The sequence below is a fragment of the Cucurbita maxima genome, unplaced genomic scaffold, assembly GCF_002738345.1.
Source record: "Cucurbita maxima cultivar Rimu unplaced genomic scaffold, Cmax_1.0 Cma_Scf00011, whole genome shotgun sequence".
NCBI classification, from domain to species: Eukaryota; Viridiplantae; Streptophyta; class Magnoliopsida; order Cucurbitales; family Cucurbitaceae; genus Cucurbita; species Cucurbita maxima.
The window spans coordinates 2,228,009-2,250,497 of record NW_019272027.1 but is presented as its reverse complement, the minus strand read 5'-3'; the positions used below and the strand labels follow the sequence as shown (position 1 = coordinate 2,250,497).

The following is a 22,489-nucleotide window of genomic DNA, read 5'->3' as shown; positions in this document are numbered from 1 at the left end:
AAAAAAAAAAAAAAAAAAAAAAAAAAAAAAAAAAAAAAAAAAAAAAAAAAAAATGAAAGGAAAGTAAATAAAAGAAAATGAACTAAAAGAATCATAAAATTACAAAGTAAATTGATTGAAACCAATTGAACCAAAACCCTACTAACTTCTTGTGAATCCTCCTGTATAAGGGTTATGTTGTATCTGTCTCCCATCCCTTGCATATTGCTGCCACATCAGTTGCTCCTCCACCAATAGCTTCTGCTTCCTCTCCATCTCCGACATCTGCACGTACGATGGCGGCGCCACTGCCACCGACGCAGCAAACGGGTCGCTTACGATCGACGACGAGCTCGCACTCCCATCGGACGACGACAATGTCGGAGGGGCTGCCAAGGCTAGCATGGCTGGCCTCCCTGCAGACCCAAGCGCCATGCTACTTGCACTGCCACTTACTCCATACCCTGAGCTACCCATTGTTGATATCATTGTTGTTTGCTTATTATACATGCCATCCAATAAAAGCATATCAAATCCTCCACCAAGATCAGCTCTTTGGCTTGTCAAATGGCTTGCTGATTGCACCAAAGTTGTCTCCCAATCCGATGAGGTATCATTGAATGCTTGCCATGGAAGAGTTGATGAAGGGTTTGTAGTTGAAGAACTTCCATCAAATAATGCCAATTCCAATTTCTTTGCATTTTGTTCTCTTGTTAATGCAAGTTCTTCACCAAGATTCAATAAATCACCCATTAATGAATCTTGTTTTGGTATAATTTCATGGTTCTCTTCCTTAATCTCTATTGCGGTTTCTTGTTCTTGTTCTTCTTCTTTGAATTCCTCGGGTGGTGGTGGAAGAGCTTTAATCGAATTCATGTCTTGTTCTGGCTCTTGTTCTTGTTCTTGTTCTTGTTCTTCATTTGTGATTTGTTCTTGACGTTCGTTCTTTCCTCTATCCTTCTGGGATTGAGCTAAGGCGGATTTGTCTTTAATGAATTCATCCATGACTTCAAGTTTCTTCAGAGTAATCTTTTCAACTTCGGGATATTCAGAAGAGCGAGCAATTCCAGTGCTTCTACTCCAACAATAGAACAATTCTAGCTCGTCGAATTGCTTCCCGACACGACAGAAAATCTCGTACACTTTAACACAATCTCGGATGCTTAGCTGCATGAAACGATCGATTAGGAGACCCATAATTTCGGTTATGTCGTAATATATTTGGAAACTTTCTTTCACGATTGGATACAATGCTACTAACACCACCCTGTTGTTCTTTGCCGCACCTAGGAAGAAACAACACCAAAAATGTAATCAATTTCATAAAGTTTATGATTTTGAAGATTAAAGTTACATAATCATCGTGTTTTTGTTAAAGGGTCTGAGTAGTTTACATGTTTTAGACGCTTTTCAAATTGATACAAAGAGGGAAGATCGTGAATTTTATTTTGGTATGTTCGATTGCACGAATCGGTTAGCTAGATGGGGTCGAACGTGAGTATATATGTAAGTTTACCAAAGAATCAAGATATGGAAATTGGCTACGAACGTATATACATAATGAAACGAACCTGTGGGACGACAAGCCAAAAAGCGTTCGAGAAGCTGTTGCAAATGTTGTATCCTCGAGAATAATTGTTCAGTTGTCATTTCTCGTACAGGAGCAATTCTTACAACAATAGCCTGACTATTGTCGTCGTCGTTGTCACCGCCATTACCGTTATTACTATTATCATCATCGTCATCGTCATTGTAAAGATTAATATTAATATTATTGTTTTGTTCCCCTTCTTCGTTATCCAATCCAAACGCACTTCTTCTCCCTCTTCGACTTTGCATCCTAAACTCGAGCTTTTCATCGAGGTACAAAGCATAAGTACGAACGAAAGCAGAGTAATCCCATGAATTTGATAGAGAAGTGTCCCTAAAATCCGACATGTTAAGGAACCTCGTACCACGCCTAGTCGAGAAAAAGATCTCTTGTTCATAAGCCGGGTCACCTTCAGACACCAAACGTTGGATTAGCATTAGGGTTTTGAGGGCAACAATCCAATTCTTGGTCTTATTGAGACGTCTAGAGAGCGTGTTAACACACGCGCTTATATACGCTCTCGAGTAGCATGTGAGGCTTAAGATCTCGCTCACGTATCGTTCCTCAGCCGGGTATTCTTCGTGTCTTGTAGCTTTGACAATGGCCACTTCCAAATCCGACAACGACGCGCTATTACCGACTTTTGCCAACCCTATGCTTGTCTTGTCCTTGACTGCCCCTAAGGCTTTCCTGATCTTGCTTGGCGCCATGGATGAGGTTCCAAGTTTGTTGGAATGTGTTTTTTTTTTGGGATTTTGTTGTCGTTTAGAAGGAAGGAGAAGAAGAGGAGGAAGATGATTTTGTGTTGGGTTTTGGTTGGGTTTCTTCTATTCTCTAATAATTCCCACCTTTTTTTTTTCTTTTGATTTTCTTTTGATTTTGTCTTTCTTTTTTAGTGAGTTTTTGGTGTGTTTCTCTCTCTTTTCTTCCTCAAATTCAACGTTGCATTACCCATTATTTTAGCATCAAAAAGTGGGATGTTTTGTAACATGTTTGTCATACAAGGTTGTTTTAGTTTGTCTATTCATAGAACTTGACTTCGACCTTTTCAAAGTTGTTTCAAACCACAAAATGACAAATGGATAATATGCTCCATCGTGGGGGAGTCCAAAGATGAAAGAAATTATCAAAATGGTGACATATCGAGAACATTTTAACAATATAGTTCATAGTGTGACGCTCGAGTAAAGGAATGATATATGAATACACCGATACCACTTCTGAATGAAAGTGATTATAATAATAGGATGGTTGAGAAAGATTTAAAAGAATTGAAATTACCCAAGTGACGCTCCCTAACCGATGTTCGGTCACGACGACTCTAGAGAATGAACCCGACCAAGAAAGGGGACCAGGAGGTGTGCGAATTGACTGGTGGGTCCATACTCGCACGTGTGGACCGTGTGTAGTACAGTAATTACACATTCAATTACTTGCTTAGGATAGCCACCTAAGGGAATATAGACTGATATGTTTGGTCTCATTCATGATTGTATGTTTTTGCATCTGACCCCAATAGCGGGGTCACTTATTGAATATTTTTTAAAATACTCAAGTCATGTGCTACTCTTATTTTTTAGGTAAAGGCAAGGCTCCCCTATACAGTTGACGGTAGCATCGCAACTCAGGAAACCATGACATATTCTAGTAGCGACTTTAGGTTAAGTAGAAATTTAAGGTTGTTACCCATTCTAACCCAAGCAAATCAAATAGCATACCGGCATAGGCAAGACTTTACAACTCACTTCATATTAATATTAAGTTACATGTGACCGTCTTGTTAAATATTTATCCTTCTAATTAACGATTTTAAGAAGAGATTAAATTTTGTGATTCAATATTACACAAACTCATTGTATATAGTATTTTACTTACTATTTCCATATGAACGATTTGAATTTACTCATTTGTAATTGCATGTTACTAAAATAAAGCAACCTGAGATCAGTGTAACTCTTAATTATTAAACATAGATCATGATAGGAACTTACCTTGATAGTTAGACATAAGGTTTAGTTGGGTTACATCATGAAAGGACGCTAAGTGTAGATTGTGGTGTTATAGGTGGTAGTTAGACGTGGAAGTTAGCTTATTGCGAGTGACTTCGGCCAAGGTCAAAGAGGTAAGTAACTTTACTGTTGACGTTAGTTACTTATGTATGATGGTGCGTGCCCTGTGGCCCTTGCATGTGCCATGTGTGGTGTTGATGTATGCTATGCCGTGTGTTTTCTTGGTGTGAAATGTTGATGTATGTCATGCTTATGTATGTGATGTTGTTTTGCTATGAATTATTTATCTTGTTCGCATGAAATTAATTGACATGTCATGAATGTGTTGAGAGCTTTGCATGCCATGGATGCGGTGACTGGCGTACTACGATACGCTTACATGATGTTTAACTAAGTCATGTTATGTAGCATGGCGAGGGGATGGAACGTTGTATGTATAGGCCATGGAGGTAAGCTTTAGGGTCCTCATGCATATTGTGTGTCATGTGCATAGGGTTACTTCCCTTTTATGTTAATGATGGTACAGATGCATACATTCGATATTATGCTCGCTATGATATCATGCAGGCCCCTCCTTTTTCCGTGGCGTCCGATAACATATGTCACGCGTACCCTATCATTTCTATTCTCAAAATTTAAACAAATTAGAATTCTGAACTCTCTACGACCTCTACCAAGCCAGGCCCAGGAGATTTGTATATGAATCCGCCTGGTGGGCCCACGTTACATACATGGGCCATGCATAGAGAAGTACCAATCATCCACCCTGCCCGGATAAAGCAAGGGCCTAAGCCCATGTAAAGGGAATGGAAGACCGCCCCCCTCACGTTTTCATTTTTTATGTTTGTGCTTGTGCATGTGTGCTACACATGATTTGTATGTGTTCTAAATGTGTATTGTATGCCTAACCCCAACAGTGGGGCAACTTAATGGGTATTTTGTAAAATACTCAAGCCACGTGCTACCTACCTAACCCCAACAGTGGGGCAACTTAATGAGTATTTTGTAAAATACTCAAGCCACGTGCTACCTATGTTTTCAGGTAAGGACAAGGCTCCCATGTACGGTTGATAGTGAATGCTACAAAGGCCATGACAGTGAAGGCTAGTAAATGTTATATTCGAGATTCTTTCGAATAATAATTATTTGCATTTGTTTCTCCTAGTTAGTTGTTGATTGATTTTCGAGATTAGGTCGGTCCTTAGTGTTACCAACTACTTATAATAATGAACACGTCATTGTTATTAAGGTTGTCTTATATGAACTTTCGCATTTTTGTCCTACGAATGCAAGGTGACGTCACTGATTAAGTTAAAGAAAATTAGAGGCGTTTCAGGAATGGACTAGTACATTGAAAATAAGACTACGAGCATTAATCTTACACAGCCTTAGTTTTCATATACTATAGAGCATGATAGTAATGAAATACCTGGCGACCTCTGTGGAGATAGAAACAAACTTCTAGTTTATGTATGGTTCATATGAAGATAGACCCAAATGGAATGAGAAAGGATTATGGAAGAAACCAACGCCAGCAGAATCATTCTGTGGAGATGGCAACTACTTGTTTCCCCACATTGCGACCACTAAAGAGTCCAATCAAAGCTGCTGGTCCGCGCTCGAGGCCATGAACCGTGTCCTCGACATAGGTTATTTTCCCTTCTCGGATATAAGGCAACATTGCTTCTAAGAACTCGGCATAGCGATGGAAATAATCGGGAGCACGGAAGCCTTCCATACGAACCCGCTGAGTCATAAGACGCAAGAGATTATGCACACCCTCAGACTGACCAAGATTGTATTGAGATATCATTCCACATACTGCAATCCGACCATGAGGTCTCATGTTTAAAAGCACAGCATCAAGTGTCTTCCCTCCTACATTTTCGAAGTAAATATCGATACCTTCAGGGAAGCACCTGCCACCAAAATAACATACATCTGTTGTTTTAGGCAATCATCCGTGCAGTCCATCTATGATATTATGATGTCATTCTATATCCGATTTCTTATTTTTTTACTGTCAAATCATTGATTATACCCTTACATACATGTTGATTAGATACCCACGAAGAGGCACATTACATAAGGGAAACTAACCGCTTTAGTGCAGCATTTAAGTCACGTTCTTCCTTGTAGTTGAAGACCTCATCAAATCCGAACTTGTTTTTCAGCAGCTCAATCTATTTCAGGCATATAAGACATGAAATCATCGATGAGCAAAAATTGATCAGAAAGTAGCAAAATTCAAACAACCTTGTAAATATTAGACCTTTTCAAAACTCAAAACTACACCTACTTGTTACTTGCTTTATCTTATTTTAGCCCCCAAAACTTGAAATAAGTACGTTGACTAAATTTGTAGTTAATTTTCAAGCATAGATTTATGGACTAAAACAAAACCAGCATTAAGATTCAACAACCAACATATCAATCAATCAAATATTGATAAGAGAAAATTTAAAACAGCACACTTGCATAGATGAATAAATATCACAGAATCTTGAACAGAGAACGAACGGTTTTCCCATTGCATGAGACTAAATTTCATCAAAGAAATGAATGATTGGGAGAAAGAGGCCATAGAAGCAAACTTTAACAAAATAGCTTACCTTCTCTCTGCTTCCAGCACTCCCAACAACATAACAACCCATCAATTTTGCTAATTGGCCAACAAGTTGACCAACAGCACCAGAAGCTGCTGATACAAACACATATTCTCCCTTCTTGGGGGAGCATATATCATGAAATCCAAAATAAGCAGTTATACCAGGCATACCTGTGAAGATTAATTATGTATCAAATATAAGTTTAAACATTTATCACTTTCTCAAACAGAGGTATCATACATGTTTAAGTCAAACATGATATAAGAGTTTTTAGAATATAAGAATACAAGTGAGTTTGGTATGATTTTTAGGAATGTGTAGAATGAGTTCTTGTCACCCAAAATTGTGATGATCTCACATTGGTTGGGGAGAAGAACGAAACATTTTTTATAAGGACAATATCTACTAGTGGTGGGCTTGGGGTTTTACAAATAGTATTAGAGCCAGACACCGGGCAATGTGCCAGCGAGGAGATTGAGTCTCGAAGGGGAGTGGACAAGAGACGGTGTGCCAGTAAGAATGCTGGGCCCAAAAGGGGTGGATTAGGGGTCCCACATCGATTGGAGAAGGGAACGGATGCTAGCAAAGACGCGGGCCCCGAAGAGGGTGTGGATTGTGAGATCCCACATTGGTAGGGTGTGGAAACCTCTCCCTAGTAGAGGTGTTTTAAAACACCTTGAGGGGAAACCCAAAGAGAACAATATCTACTGGCGGTGGTCTTAGGCCATTACAAATGGTATCATAACCAGACACCGAGCGATGTGCTAGCGAGGAGGTTGAGCCTCGAAGGAGGTGGACAAGAGGCAGTGTGCCAGCAAGAACGCTGGCCCCGAAAGGGGTGGATTGAGGGGTGAGATCCCACATCGGTTGGGGAGGAGAACGAAAAATTGTTTATAAGAGTGTGAAAACCTCTCCCTAGAATAAGAGTTTTAAGCCCGAAAGGGAAAGTCCAAAGAGAACAATATTTGCTAGCAGTGTGCTTGGCCTGTTACAAAAGTACTCTCCAAATTTTAAAAACACTCTCTAAGTCCTCTTGGGTCTTAGTTATGCTTCTTCACAAAGGTCTTATCCAAACCTGCTTTGCTTCAAAGAACTATTCACAAAATCATCAAAAAATCACTGTACTACTCTTCTACAATCAGTGAACTAAAAATTCAGGAAAATTGAAACAAACAGCTATACCAAGAATTCCAGTATAATATGAGAGGGGCACATCAGTATGCTGGATTTTGAAGAGTTTTTCAGGCTCCTCGACGACAGAGTATTCTTCCCATTTCAACATTCCCCAAAGAAGATCACCTTCCTTGAAATTCGAGTGTGCAGACTCCAGAACTCTGGCTACTCCAAACCCAAATAGCAACTGCAAATATTTCCAGCAGAGAATTAAACGATCAACTGAAAATTTCATTTACGTGCATCTAAAGTTTCCTTCCCTCAACTTCCAATGTATAACCAACAGTACAAACACAGATTTCCTTCAATATCATCATCAAATTCAAGATCAACAGGCGGAATAACAACTTACACATACCATAATCTACAAACTCAAGAAAACTAACCTCATCCGATCAAGTACGTAACGAGAGGGAGGAAAAAAGAAACCATAGAGCAAAGGAAATGAAATTACCGAGCCAGGAGAATAAGAAGTTGCGGGAGGTCGACTTTCCATGAGAAATCGCATGAAGGGATCGCAAGAAAGATAGAGTGTTTTGAGCAATACGCCATTTGAAGCTTCAGGAAGCTTCAATCTGATGCTGCTACTGGAAACGATGAAATCGGATTCCTGAGGGAAACCGCTAACAAAATCCCGAAAAATCACCTGCTTGTTCTTCACTTCGTCGCCCAGATTCGCCATTTTTTCAATCCTGGTAATGCTAATTAATAACCGAATTTGAACTATGAGCTAAACCTTCAGCTACTTATAATTATAAAATTATATATATGATTATTTTAAAATAATTAAATTATAATTCTTTTTTCATTTTTTCATATTTTTTAAATATATATCTCTTTAACAAATCAAAAATTTTAATACATAAATTATAATATCACTTTTTTATTAAAAAATTATAAAACATTTTAATAAATTTAATAATATTTCATAAACAAAAATATAATATAATGTTTCGCTGTTATAATTTCTAAAACTCATCATGAATAAAAGTAATTTACTCTTCAAATTTTAATATTTTTTTAATTATTTTAAGAAAATAAAATTATTAATGAAATTCACACTTGTTTAGACTGGTAGATAGATATGGTAATGCTAATTAATTGCCAAATTTGGACTATGCATGTTACCTGACGTGGCTATCTTAAAATAATTAAATTATAAAATTATTTCAATTTCTAATATATATCTCTTTAAAAAAATTAAAATTATAATATCACTTTTTATTAAAAAATTATATAATATTTTAATAAATTTAATAAACAAAAATATTATATAATGTTTCCGGTAATATATATATATATAAATATAAATATAAATATAAATATAAATATAAATGTAAAAGTATGTTAATGCTATTTTTAAAATTTTATAGATAATTTCTGTATTAATAATTTTAAATTTTTTTTTAAAAAACATTAATGAAATTATTTTTTAAAGTTTACAAAATATAAAGTTTAAATATATTATTATTAATTTATCCTATTATTAAAATATTTTTTAATTTTCTCCCGTATTGGTTTCGTGGCCATTTATTTTATATTTTAATTATTATTTTCTTAGCCTTTATTTTAAAAATAAAATTTCAATATTACCGTTAACTTTTATAGATTTTGTTTTCAAATTTAATTGAAAAAAGCATATTAATATAATATTCTAATAGATTTCTACTCTACAACAAAACAATCACAAATGCCTCGTATATATGTCCATTTTGCTCTTTCCCCAAAACAATTCAACTCCTTTTTTGGTACACTGTCTGATGTCCATCTCCCTTTAGGGTTCAATGTCCTCACTGGCATACCGCCCGATATTTGACTTTGATACCATTTGTAACGCCCTAAGCCCACCTCGAGTAGATATTATCCTCTTTAGTCATTCCCTTTCGGGTTTCCTCCAAAAATTTTAAAACGCGTCTACTAGGAAGAGTTTTCCACTCTTGTAAATAATGTTTCGTTTCCCTCTCAATCAACGTGATATCTCACACTTTAGGACATAAGTTTTGACAATTTATGACACAAGTGATTTTCAACGGTGGGTTGATCTTAAGCTCTTGCTTTCTTGGTCACCACAGAAACGGTAGAACCAAATGTTGAAGGTCATTTGTAGAGTAAACACTGATAGAATGCTCGATCATCGTTCGGTTTTGGTTTCATATTTGTTGGTTGTCAATTTCTCTCATCTCATGGCTGTAGGGTGCTTTGTGGGATCAATCGCCTCAAATCCTAGAAATTTCTTCCCCCCTCCCCCTCGGATCAGTAGTATTCTTGAGTTTAATGTTGAAATCTTCTTCAATAACTCCTAGACTAACCACGCCACCATGAATTGGCTGTTGGAGGGGATTCATTAGTGTTATCCGCTACGAAGGGTCGTCACAAATCGCCAGCGATAAATGTTGCCAGATATTCGAATCGAAAAATTGGGCAAAGATATCCACAGACAAATCAAGTCGGACCTAACCCACAGACCAACCTCGCAAACTAGCAGAAGCAGCAAGCTCAACAACCTCAACATCAACAACCAAGAGCCATTTTAGACCCAGACGCTCCAACTCTCGTACGTCACGCCCTGTCCAACTTCATCCCTCAACCCACATGAAGCCCTGACACCAACCTAAAGACTCCAACTCAGCCAAGGCATGCGTCCAAGTCATCTCTAAGTTAAGTTTGGTTCAGTGCGCATTTTCGTTGATTTACACTATTTGTTGAGCAAGTCCACCATGCTTCTTGTGAGATCCCACATCAGTTGTAGAGGAGACCGAAACATTCTTTATAAGAGTAAAAAATCTCTCCAGCAAACTTGTTTTAAAACCTTGAGGGGAAGCTAGGAAGGAAAGTCCAAAGACAACAATATCTACTAGCAGTGAGAGCATGAGCGGTTACAAATAATATCAAAGCCATATATTAAGCAATATGCTAGCAAGGACGTTGAGCCCAAAGGGGGTGGACACTTGGTAGTTTGCCAACGAGAATGTAGGGCCCCGAATGGGGATAAATTGTGAGATCTCACATTGATCGGAGAGAGGAACGAGTGCCGGTGAGGATACTGGACCCTTAAAGGAGATGAATTGTGAAATCTCACATCAATTAGAGAGAGAAACGACATTGATTAAAGAGGGGAACGAGTGTCAGCGAAGACATTGGGACCTGAAGGAAGTAAATTGTGAGATCCCACATTGATTAGAGATGAGAACGAAACATTATTTATGAGAGAGTGAAAACTTTTTCCTAGTAGATACATTTTAAAACCTTGAGGAGAAGCTTAGAAAGGAAAGCCGAAAGGAACGCTAATAACTTGTTAATGGAGAGATTTTTCTCAATGAAAAATAAGTAACCGACTAAATGGCAAGTACATTGAAAACAAGACTACTTGTATTACTCATACACAGCTGCATTACACAAACCAATCGTCTGCCTTATTTCTCATATATTATATAGCATGATAGTAATGAAATACCTGGCGCGCTCCGAGGAGATAGAAACTACTAGTTTATGAATGGTTCATTTGAAGATTAAAACGAGACCTGAGACCCAAATGGAGTGAGAAAGGATTACGGAAGAAACCAACACAAGCAGAATCATTCTGAGGAGATGGCAACTACTTGTTTCCCAACGTTGCGACCACTAAAGAGCCCAATCAAAGCTGCTGGTCCGCTCTCGAGGCCGTGAACTGTGTCCTCAACATATGTTATTTTCCCTTCTCGGATATAAGGCAACATTGCTTCTAAGAACTCGGCATAGCGATGGAAATAATCGGGAGCACCGAAACCTTCCATGTGAATCCGCTCAGTCACGAGACGCAAGAGATTATGCACACCCTCAGACTGACCAAGATTGTATTGAGATATCATCCCACATACAGAAATCCGACCATGAGGTCTCATGTTTAAAAGCACAGCATCGAGCATCTTCCCTCCTACATTTTCGAAGTAAATATCTATACCTTCAGGGAAGCACCTGCCACCAAAAATAACGTACAAAGAAAAGGTTCCATTTACAAGATTATGAATTAGAAGTCAGAACTTCAACTGTTCAGCTGAATCCTAATTAGGAAGGCGCTAACATTTTTTGTTGTTTTAGGCAATCATCCGTGCAGTCCATCTATGTTATTATGATGTTATTCTATATCGGATTTCTTATTGCTTTTGCTGTCATATCACCGATTATACCCTTACGTACATGGTTACCAAATACTCACGGAGAGGCACATTACAGAAGGGAAACTAACTGCTTTAGTGCAGCATTTAAGTCGCGTTCTTCCTTGTAGTTGAAGACCTCATCAAATCCGAACTTGTTTTTCAGCAGCTCAATCTATTTCAGGCATATAAGACATGAAATTGATATTTCAGTAGAATGTAGAATGTATGGGGAGAATAAGAATCCTCTGTTCGATAATATCGATGAGCAAAAAATGATCAGAAAGTATAAGCTGCAAAATTAAAACAACCTTAGAAATATTAGACCTTTTCAAAACTCAAAACTACATCTATATGTCACTTGGCTTAAATCAAATCTACTTCCTAAGCTTTGATGCTTATCTTATTTTAGCCCCCAAACCTTGAAATAAGTACATTGACTAAATTTGTAGTTTACCCAATAATTTTCATGCATAGATTGATGGACTAAAACATACCAGCATTAAGATTTAGGAACCAAATTAAGATTCAGCAACCAACATATATCTATCAATCAAATATTGATAAAAGAAAATTTAAATCAGCACATTTGCATAGATGAATGAATATCACAGAATCTAGAACAGAGAATGAACGGTTTTCCCATTGCATGAAACTGAATTTCATCGAAGAAATGAATGATTGGGTGAAAGAGGTCATAGAAGCAAACTTTAACAAAATAGCTTACCTTCTCTCTGCTTCCAGCACTCCCAACAACATAACAACCCATCAATTTTGCTAATTGGCCAACAAGTTGACCAACAGCACCAGAAGCTGCTGATACAAACACATATTCTCCCTTCTTGGGGGAGCATATATCATGAAATCCAAAATAAGCAGTTATACCAGGCATACCTGTGAAGATTAATTATGTATCAAATATAAGTTTAAACATTTATCACTTTCTCAAACAGAGGTATCATACATGTTTAAGTCAAACATGAAATAAGAGTTTTTAGAATATAAGAATACAAGTGAGTTTGGTATGATTTTTAGGAATGTGTAGAATGAGTTCTTGTCACCCAAAATTGTGATGATCTCACATTGGTTGGGGAGAAGAACGAAACATTTTTTATAAAGACAATATCTACTAGTGGTGGGCTTGGGCTTTTACAAATAGTATTAGAGCCAGACACCGGGCAATGTGCCAGCGAGGAGATTGAGTCTCGAAGGGGAGTGGACAAGAGACGGTGTGCCAGCAAGAATGCTGGGCCCAAAAGGGGTGGATTAGGGGTCCCACATCGATTGGAGAAGGGAACGGATGCTAGCAAAGACGCGGGCCCCGAAGAGGGTGTGGATTGTGAGATCCCACATTGGTAGGGTGTGGAAACCTCTCCCTAGTAGAGGTGTTTTAAAACACCTTGAGGGGAAACCCAAAGAGAACAATATCTACTGGCGGTGGTCTTAGGCCATTACAAATGGTATCATAACCAGACACCGAGCGATGTGCTAGCGAGGAGGTTGAGCCTCGAAGGAGGTGGACAAAAGGCAGTGTGCCAGCAAGAACGCTGGCCCCGAAAGGGGTGGATTGGGGGGTGAGATCCCACATCGGTTGGGGAGGAGAACGAAAAATTGTTTATAAGAGTGTGGAAACCTATCCCTAGAATAAGAGTTTTAAGCCCGAAAGAAAAGTCCAAAGAGAACAATATTTGCCAGCAGTGGGCTTGGCCTGTTACAAAAGTACTCTCCAAATTTTAAAAACACTCTCTAAGTCCTCTTGGGTCTTAGTTATGCTTCTTCACAAAGGTCTTATCCAAACCTGCTTTGCTTCAAAGAACTATTCACAAAATCATCAAAAAATCACTGTACTACTCTTCTACAATCAGTGAACTAAAAATTCAGGAAAATTGAAACAAACAGCTATACCAAGAATTCCAGTATAATATGAGAGGGGCACATCAGTATGCTGGATTTTGAAGAGTTTTTCAGGCTCCTCGACGACAGAGTATTCTTCCCATTTCAACATTCCCCAAAGAAGATCACCTTCCTTGAAATTCGAGTGTACAGACTCCAGAACTCTGGCTACTCCAAACCCAAATAGCAACTGCAAATATTTCCAGCAGAGAATTAAACGATCACCTTAAATTTCATTTCCGTGCATCTGAAGTTTCCTTCCATCAACATCCTAGCGATGACTAACAGTACAGATACAAATTTCCTTCAATATCATAATCACATTCAAGATCAACAGGCGGGATAATTTATATATACCCTAATCAAGAAACTCAAGAAAACTCCACCCGATCCGATCACAGAAAAACAAGAAAAGTACGTAACAGGACGGGAAAAAAGAAATCATAGAGCGAAGGAAATTAAATTACCGAGCCAGGAGAATAAGAAATTGCAGCGTGGCGACTTTCCATGAGCATTCGCATGAAGGGATCGCAAGAAAGATAGAGTGTTTTGAGCAATACGCCATTTGAAGCTTCAGGAAGCTTTAATCTAATGCTACTACTGGAAATGATGAAATCGGATTCCTGAGGGAAACCGCTAACAAAATCCCGAAAAATCACCTGCTTGTTCTTCACTTCGTCGCCCAGATTCGCCATTTTTCAATTTTCTCTCAATTTTCTCACACTCGCGTAGACGGGGAGATATGATAATGCTAATTAATGGGCGAATTTGGATTAGGAGGCTAAACATTGTACCTGACGTGGCTATCTTAAACTGACTCGATTATAAAATTATTTCTATTTTTTATTTCCAGCATTAAAAATTGGTCCCCACCAGATATTATAAAATATATATTTTTTTAAAAAAAAAATCGAAATTTTTTAATAGATATTAACAACAATATACCATCGGTGTAATTTATATAACATAGCTTTCAATAATTAAAATATTTTCACTTTTTGTCCATTATTTCAACACTACCCCTTAGCATTTCACAATTATTTTCAAACAAATAAAATAAAATTTTAAACATTTCTTTTATAACAAATATTAAAATGTCATATAAAAAATTTTAATATTACCCTTTTTAACATTTCATTTGAAACGCCCAAACATTCTAATAAACGATCAAACATAATATTTCAGTTTATGGGTTATTTCAATTAAACCCGTGAATTTTTATTTTTATTTTAACCGTCGAACTTAGAAACAAATGAAATACGAAGATTTAGGTAACAACAAAATAATCATAAATGACTCGTATATGTCCATCAGACAAAAAAAAATGTATAAATGAATTAAAAAAAATGAAAAGAAAAAAACAATCCTACATGACAATTGATACAAGAAAGCAACCATGGGCAAGAAATCATGAAAAAAGAACAAAAAAGCCAAAGGAGTTTGAAGTATAATCTGTAAACATTTGTTGTCGGGGTTGGTGTCGGGGTCGTGTCGGGACACTATTTAGCTTCCTTGGTCTCACCTATAACACTTTCCACATGGTATAGCAAACGGGGAAGAGTCTTTAATTGTATAACAGACGAGGAAAAGAACAGAAAGAATCCTCAAAGGACAAGGAACCAGACTGATCATCCAACAAGCAGACAAGGTGAAAGGGACGATGATCATGATAGAAACTCCAAACATCTGAATCAATCTCCGCAAACAAAACCAAGAACACCAAAAGACTCCCCAACAAGAGCAGACTGGAAATAGGACTCACAAGTGGAAAAGATAGGGCAGCAGTTGCCGAACTCTCAAGAGCTTCCAAACAACTTGCCGAGCATTTTAGCGTGTACGAGACCACTCGACCATAAGCCAGCAGGACGTATTTGTAGATTAAATGATTTTATTTGCAAAATTGCTTGAGCATCCCAAAGGCTTTGGTATGTTTTAAGTTAGCAAGAAACGGTATTATGCACCCAAAAAGATCATAAAAAGGAACGATGCTGCCAAAAAGTTTACACCATCAATATAACACAACAGGTGATAGATAGATAGGTCATCATTCTAGTAGAAGGCACCAGAAAAAAGTTATTACCTGTAAATTCCTCCAAGACAATGGGAAGAACATCCTGAAATGGAGATTTCACTTCCAACTTTCCAGGTCGGGACACAGATCACTAGTCGCAGCTTATCAAAAACCCGATCCTCTCAATACCCATCCAGATCAAAAACCAGGTCTAGTTGTACTTTAATAGAAATTTTTAGCAGTTATTGCAATTTCCCTGTGATAAGTAATCCAGCAGCTACATTGGCATTCAAAGACCATAAAACCAGATTTGAATGAATATGTCAAGAACACATTAGACACCATTGTACCAAGATACCAAATTCATCACATAGGAACACAAATGTCTCAATACTAACACCAAGTTCTGCACTTCAGATATCTGAACTGTAACATAGACAACCTGTTGAAAGAAACATTAACACTCTGCAGGACATAACAGCAAGATCCCTCCATGTAAGCTGCATTTAATGTGGAGATAAATTCAAGTCATCAGTACAAGGCAGCCATAATGAATCAACCAGTCGAGTTAAGATGAATTACACACCTTAACAGAGAAGACACAATTCTATCAAGAACGAAAGCCACCAGAACCTGAACTTCGTCGTTCATATGGCCCAGAGCGGTCGCGACTGTATCGATCACTTCCCGAACCTCCTCGATCACCAGTATCCCTATTGCGCCCACCAGATCTATCTCCATTTCGATCTGGTCCATAACGACCACTGCCACCGCCGCTGCCACCACCACTATATTTGTCATCCCTTCCTCCATACCTACCTCCTCTACCGCCTTCACTGGGACATTCCCGGGCAAAATGCCCTGGCTTCCCACATTTAAAGCAATCTCTACTGTTAGATCCACGCCCACCACCAAAATCTCGATTTCGATCACGATCATGGTCACGACCACGTGGACGATCACCATCGTTGTCTCTACCTGAACCTTGGTTAGGCTGAGCCTTATCAACTGTAATAGCCCGGCCATCTAAATCCATTCCATTCATGGCTTTGATTGCCTCATCCATAGCTTTTTTCTCATCAAAAGTAACAAAGCCAAAACCACGGGAACGTCCAGAAAACTTGTCAACAACTACCTGCAAAATAGATTTTGCATCATCAAAAAATGCTAAGGGTGACTGGAACATCCTTAAGCAGAAGAGACCTTACACTATCATCCAATATCATCAAATGCAACAAGCACCAACCTCACATTTCTCACACTTCTATTTCTAAACATCGATCAATAGCCATTAAGTGTGTATAGAAGAATCATAATTCAAGGAGTTCTTTTCACCTTTTCATTTCGAGGGAGATATGACAAAATAGAAAGACCCAATGGCAAGCAACATCTATTTCAAAATTAAACAGAAAAATCAGCTAAAATAGGAAAAAAACAAATCAGATACCTTGGCCTCTTGAAGATGGCCAAACTTTTCGAATGCTTCTTTAAGACCTCTGTCACTAGTTGACCATGAAAGACCGCCAATAAAGCACCGATACTCCCCCTCTTCAGCCATTACACGAGCTACATCGAAGAACCACATAATGAAAAGAGTGCGAATAATTCTAGGAAATCCAGCATCAAGAAAATTAAAAGAAAACGCAATTAACTCAACAGAAGAAAAATACTTAAGAACTTTCTCGATCGGAAGAATCAAATACCAAAATTCAGCCGATTACGGAATTAAACATGTATAATTTCAATACTTTTCTCGAGCATATTGAATTAACAAAATCATTAAATGTTAACAGAGAGAAGGAAAAAAAATGTTACCAGCAAAATTGAGCCAACAATTTCCGAAGAACGAAAGCCCTAGAATTCGATTCACTTTCGAGAGGAACCAAAGGCGGTAGTGATGGTGGGATGGTTAAACTGGTTGTAGGGCAAAGAGCCAGTCAACAAATTGAAGACCTTCGCTGCTGCAGTGATTTATTAATCGTCACAGTGGGCCGTTTTAGTGGACTCGGCCCATATTCAAAAACTTTATGGACTCGGCCCATATTCAAGTTTTTATGGACTCTCTACCCGGCGAAGAATTTGCAAAGATCGAGTAGGTACGAAGAATAGGTTGTGACATTCACGTGCACTCATGACAAGGTAGCAACACCAAGTGGCGCCCAACCAACCAACCGCCCACGTGAGTACCGAGGAGGAAGGTGCATCATCGAACACACCATATAAGGTGTACATTGAAGTCAAGTCGAGGCATAGGTAAAAAAGGAGGTGATGAGTAGACAAGAGTGTCAAAGATAGACATGCTGAAGGGTTGGGTAGGGCCCCGAGCCTTAACCATGAAAGTCGGGGTTTTAAAGCAAATTTGGGTATGTGATTTTGGAGTCAAGTCCATCCATATGTAATACGGAAGCTCGCCAAATTTGGTGTTAATTGAATATTGGACGGACGCTCCACTGCACCATATGACTGTTTGCTAAGATCATATCTACACTACCTCTGGCATAGGTATGGTCAGTTCTCCACCACCCTTAGGCTCTGGGGCCTAAACGAGTTAACTTGTGGCACATACATGAGTCATAGTGAGAGCGAGCATTACGAGACAAGAGTCTCAGGTGATTTCCTTTGAAATGAATTTTTCAAGTACAATATCAGATGGAATAGGTGTGCCAACATTGCGCTCCAACTCATGCGTCGGAAGTTGGATCATACACCCATTATTTGGTATAGAATCCATAAGCAATATGACATGGACACGTAAGGGACTAATGGCTCGATAAAATCTAGATGAATGGATATTTGAGATGTCTTAATATTATGAACGACATGTAGGCCCGTTCTCGATGACATGACTGAGTGAGCTGCTATGGCCGACGACACCCCATAACTTAGGATGACGTCAAGACATATGGGTCATATTAATTAGGAACTTAGATAATATAGAATGTGACGCTATATTGAAAGACTTTGACCCTAAGTAGAGGCAGGGTTGATTGAATTTTAATTGGTTAAAGTCCATACAAATTACAAATATTATAATTTTGTCTCAATAATTATCTGAATTTTATATTTATTTTTAGAATTTTTCTAAGAAAAAAATGAAATTCAACTCGAAAAATAGACTTAATTTATAAAAATTAAATGTTTATCAAATAAGATCTTTTTGTCGTAACTTCTTTAAATTATATTATAATATAAATTTCTTCACGAACATCAAACATGAACATGACGTTAGTGTTAGTTAACTCTCTCGAGCCTTCAATAAATTTTATTAATTATAAACATCACACTCATGTTAGTTGAACCTCTAAATCGAGCACACACGCTATTTTTTAATATTACAATTTTAATGAGGTGATGATTTGAACGGTCTATATAGTTTAGTGGTAATTGACATATATTTTAGATTAAGAGATCATGTGTTCGAATTCCTCACTTCAAATGTTGCTGAAATATTAAGATCTCCACAATGGTATGATATTATCTACTTTGAGGTGGTGGAGTTTTGCTTTGGACTTCTCCAAAAGGCATCATTCCAATGGAGATAGTACTCGAACAACTTCCTGAGTTTCCCCAAAAGGTAGACATCATTTCAATGGAGATAGTACTCGAACAATGGAGATAGTACTCGAACAGCTTCCTGAGCTTCCCCGAAAGGCAGACATCATTTCAATGGCTTAATCGAGGCTCACAATTCTTCGTTCGATATTTGAGGATTCTATAGACATGTTAAGTTTAGGGCATGACTCTGATACAATATTAGGAATCACGAATCTCCAATGGTAAGATATTGTCCACTTTGACCATAAACTCTCATGGATTTTTTGTATGGTTATTTATTTATTAAATTATAAAATTTTGACTTCAAAATTATTCAAAATCCCGCCTATATTACAATTAAAATATTTTTACAATATTAATATAATTATATAAGGTTAAATTAATAAAAATATATATTTTTATTTTTTTCTAAAATATACTTTTTTAACTTTTTAAAAATTTTATAACATATTTGAGTTTTAAAAAATAACCATATTAAAAAATACCTTTATATTTTAAAAAGTAATTCTTTTAAAAATTTAAAAAATATCCTTAAAATATTAAACTTTGAAATTAATTTCTTTTTAAGAATATTAATGAAAATTTGAAAGCTCAAACTATTTAAAAACATTTAAAAATATTTTTGAAAGAAATATTAATATTTTCTTTTAGTAAAAGTATTTTCGAAATTAAAAGAGGTATTTTTTTATTAATTAAGGTATTATATAATTAGATTTAAATTTCAAATATTTTAACAAAGAAAAATCAAAGGTGAAATATATAATCAAAGTCTTTTATATAGTTTTTGAGAAAAGGAATCATTTATAGAGTTTCGCACTCATTTACGCACTCCTCGGGATGCCCCTCAATCAAGACAAAAGCTCTGGGAAATGGCCCCTAAAACCTCCGTTACGTTCAAATCAGTTACGAGTTAGCACTTCCGAAAGAAACGGAGGACTTCATTCAGTAATTCTACGATTGCCCTCTGAACGATCAGAATAAGGTAAAGTTTAAAGATAAATTTTGTACTCTATTAATTTCTCAGTCTCTATAGTCGGGTGGGCGCCGACCGGTCTTTCGACCGGATCTCTTTAAAAGTCGTACGTGTGGGTCTCCCCGCATGCAACTCACGCATTCGAGGTGGCCCAGTCGAGCATTCATTAGCAAATCAATCCGATAGTGAGACGGAATTTTCATCATTTTTTTCCCTCAAATTCTGTGTATTTTTATATAAGAATTGAGAAAATTCTTTCAACTCTCTCAAATTATTTTACAATTCTGATTTCCCCTCCTACCATAATGCATAACAGCAACGATTCAGCATCATCCACCCGGAGCGGCGGCGGTGGAAGAGCTAAACGGCACTCCGATTCAAACCCCGATGTTCAACGAGTGTTTCAATGTTCCTACATGAAGAACATGAAGACCCAATGCAACTTTCCGGCTTCCGGTTTCGTCGGCAACACTCAAATCCTTACATACGTCCACTTTGAATTGAACCACCGTTTCTCCGCCGGCTCCGAGAGATACCTTTTCGAAGCCCAGAAGGTGTTTCTGAGGCGAATTGTGTACCGAAGGCGGTGATGAATAGAGAAAAACTGTGTGACTTCCTGATCTCTGTCCGAGATTCTTCACTCTTAGATGAACCTCGAATCCCAGGTTTTGGCAGCTCTCTTGGACAACGTCTAGCGAATAGCATTTTGACGAGCGGCAAATGTGGCCTTCTTCCAAGGGGATCGATACCATCTTTGGGGCTTGTACAAGGTGATGTTTGAAATCTGTGTAACTCAATCCGTCCCCAAAGGAGTATACTGTTTCTCCTTTGTAGAATCTGTATGTTCTTCCTGGATATCCAGTAGATGCATCTGGTCTCATTCTCATGTCTGTCATTGGGACCTTCTCTACGTATGATTGTGGGTACCAGGTCATGGGTAGTCTACCACCTGTTCGATGAAATGCCTCAATGAGTTTTTGAAAATTATGTTCTTCTTAAGTACAGTAGTTTAATTGTTTTCATGGTAGTTAGTTGAAATAGAGTGAATTCTATGGTTGAGAAGTAGATAAACTTACTTGGATTGAAGGACCCAAAAATTACATCGGTTATGGCAGCACCCCCAGCTTCGCCAGGGAAACCAACCCATAAGATGCTTGTAATTTTGTCATCGTTTTTGGCAAATATTACATCCATGCCTCCACCAGTCATTATGACAAGAATCACAGGTCCTTTTGATGCTTTTGCCACTTCTGTGATTAGAAGTGCCTGCTGCCCTGGAAGATTCAGGTCGACTCTGTCTCGACTCTCGGCTTCAATCGATTGATTTGTTCCTACTACGAGAACTGTGGCATCTGCTGATGCTGCTATCTTCTTTGCTTCATCTAGCTGGGCAGAGACGCAAGCCACATCGATGCAGCCAGGCTGATATGAGGTGGATACTATTGCTGATAGGCCTTGTAATGGTGTTGTATATTTGCACGGTATGCCTGCAAAATGATAACCAAGTCAGAACATGGTTTCGTTTTTTGACGAGCAGAGCAAGTTAGCGACTAGATTTGAAGACGAAATTTAAGAAAAAAGTTTACCTGCGTAGTTTCCAATCATGGTGTCTGTGACATTTGCATTGGGGCCAATTACTGCCAATGATTTGATTGCAGAGGGAGATAAGGGCAGAGATTTTGGGCTATTCTTAAGCAAAACTATGCCTTGTCTTGCAGCCTCTCGAGCCAACTCCTGATTCTCTGGTGTGCAAACATCGTTTGGACCAAGCGTTCCATAAAGCTGCTTGCTGGGATTGCCATCAAAGAAGCCTAACCGCATCAATGTCATAGCATTGTTAGAAACCGCCCTATCAATGGCCGTCTCATTCACCAGGCCTGCCGTAACCGCTGCTTCGGTATGTTCCCCAAGAAAGTTGCCACAGTCAAGATCCAACCCTGTTACGTAAATCCAATCTCGTTGAATCATTCTCTTTCAAGTATAATACATGAGAACACTGGAATTGACTAAGTTCTTCCTGAAACTAGTTGTAGCAAATGATTTACCTGCCGATATAGATATTGCTGCAGCCTCCTCGGGCGTCTTGGTATAGTGTTGTTTGTTGTAAAGAACTTCTACTGAATCACAATCTGAAACTATGTATCTGCAATTATCTTATGTTAGTGGAACATATTAGCCAAAACTACAAATTTAGTCTTCCATTGAGTGGTTTCCTTATTCTATCTAGCTCAATTTGTAAGCTAACCCATGTGTAACGAGTTCATCTTTGTTCTGATACTCAGGGCAAAGGAAAGAAAGAAAGAAAGAAACATACCCATTCAATTTCCACTGGCCGCGGATAACCCCAGCAAGGAGGTCTGGATCAGCACAAGTTGGCTTGCCATTAACTTGATTGTAAGAACACATGACACTGGCCACATTGCCATCGATCACACAGCTCTTGAACGGTGGCTGAAATGTGTCCTCCAAATCTTGCGGGGACACCTTCAATCAAAAGACAAAGACAACCTTCAGGTAAAAAAAAAAAAAAAAAAAAAAAAAAAAAAAAAAAAAAAAAAAAAAA

General features: G+C 37.9%; 5 protein-coding genes and 1 long non-coding RNA gene across 7 annotated transcripts in view; 1 reads left to right on the top strand and 5 right to left on the bottom strand.

Moving 5' to 3' along the window:
- Positions 1-141: 141 nt before the first annotated feature.
- On the bottom strand, positions 142-2,322 carry LOC111486575 (putative clathrin assembly protein At1g03050). Its single transcript, XM_023133747.1, has 2 exons — positions 1,551-2,322; positions 142-1,265 (listed from the first exon to the last, which is right to left on the bottom strand). The coding sequence occupies exons 1-2, from the start codon at positions 2,278-2,280 to the stop codon at positions 142-144; spliced, it is 1,854 nt and encodes a 617-aa protein (XP_022989515.1). The 5' UTR covers positions 2,281-2,322.
- A 2,585-nt stretch (positions 2,323-4,907) lies between these two features.
- On the bottom strand, positions 4,908-14,139 carry LOC111486067 (NADP-dependent alkenal double bond reductase P2-like). The gene is made up of 6 exons (XM_023133071.1): positions 14,083-14,139; positions 7,816-8,043; positions 7,371-7,548; positions 6,192-6,358; positions 5,680-5,762; positions 4,908-5,498 (listed from the first exon to the last, which is right to left on the bottom strand). Exons 2-6 carry the CDS (start codon positions 8,041-8,043, stop codon positions 5,120-5,122), a joined length of 1,035 nt encoding a protein of 344 aa, XP_022988839.1. The 5' UTR covers positions 14,083-14,139; the 3' UTR covers positions 4,908-5,119.
- On the bottom strand, positions 10,709-14,118 carry LOC111486066 (2-alkenal reductase (NADP(+)-dependent)-like). Of its 2 annotated transcripts, none has more exons than XM_023133068.1 (5): positions 13,855-14,118; positions 13,400-13,577; positions 12,222-12,388; positions 11,587-11,669; positions 10,709-11,315 (listed from the first exon to the last, which is right to left on the bottom strand). In XM_023133068.1, the coding sequence occupies exons 1-5, from the start codon at positions 14,080-14,082 to the stop codon at positions 10,937-10,939; spliced, it is 1,035 nt and encodes a 344-aa protein (XP_022988836.1). In that variant the 5' UTR covers positions 14,083-14,118; the 3' UTR covers positions 10,709-10,936. The 2 variants fall into 2 exon arrangements, with proteins under 2 accessions (XP_022988836.1, XP_022988837.1); XM_023133069.1 differs by having other exon boundaries at positions 11,200-11,315; positions 11,557-11,669.
- A 1,471-nt stretch (positions 14,140-15,610) lies between the features above and the next one.
- On the bottom strand, positions 15,611-17,342 carry LOC111486153 (glycine-rich RNA-binding protein RZ1A-like). The gene is made up of 4 exons (XM_023133180.1): positions 17,214-17,342; positions 16,846-16,964; positions 15,985-16,533; positions 15,611-15,898 (listed from the first exon to the last, which is right to left on the bottom strand). The coding sequence occupies exons 2-3, from the start codon at positions 16,954-16,956 to the stop codon at positions 16,009-16,011; spliced, it is 636 nt and encodes a 211-aa protein (XP_022988948.1). The 5' UTR covers positions 16,957-16,964; positions 17,214-17,342; the 3' UTR covers positions 15,611-15,898; positions 15,985-16,008.
- A 2,802-nt stretch (positions 17,343-20,144) lies between these two features.
- Positions 20,145-22,489, bottom strand: part of LOC111485946 (beta-xylosidase/alpha-L-arabinofuranosidase 2-like) — a 4,699-nt gene continuing 2,354 nt past the window's right edge. The window contains exons 3-7 of the mRNA XM_023132922.1: positions 22,241-22,410; positions 21,972-22,069; positions 21,513-21,863; positions 21,003-21,413; positions 20,145-20,875 (exon numbers count right to left, since the gene is read on the bottom strand). Of these exons, the coding sequence (XP_022988690.1) occupies positions 20,304-20,875; positions 21,003-21,413; positions 21,513-21,863; positions 21,972-22,069; positions 22,241-22,410 (1,602 nt within the window). The 3' untranslated portion in view covers positions 20,145-20,303. The remainder of the gene's footprint in view (positions 20,876-21,002; positions 21,414-21,512; positions 21,864-21,971; positions 22,070-22,240; positions 22,411-22,489) is intronic.
- Positions 21,793-22,489, top strand: part of LOC111486221 — a 2,581-nt gene continuing 1,884 nt past the window's right edge. Inside the window, exons 1-2 of the long non-coding RNA XR_002718821.1 lie at positions 21,793-21,870; positions 22,225-22,440. This is a non-coding gene — a long non-coding RNA (uncharacterized LOC111486221). The remainder of the gene's footprint in view (positions 21,871-22,224; positions 22,441-22,489) is intronic.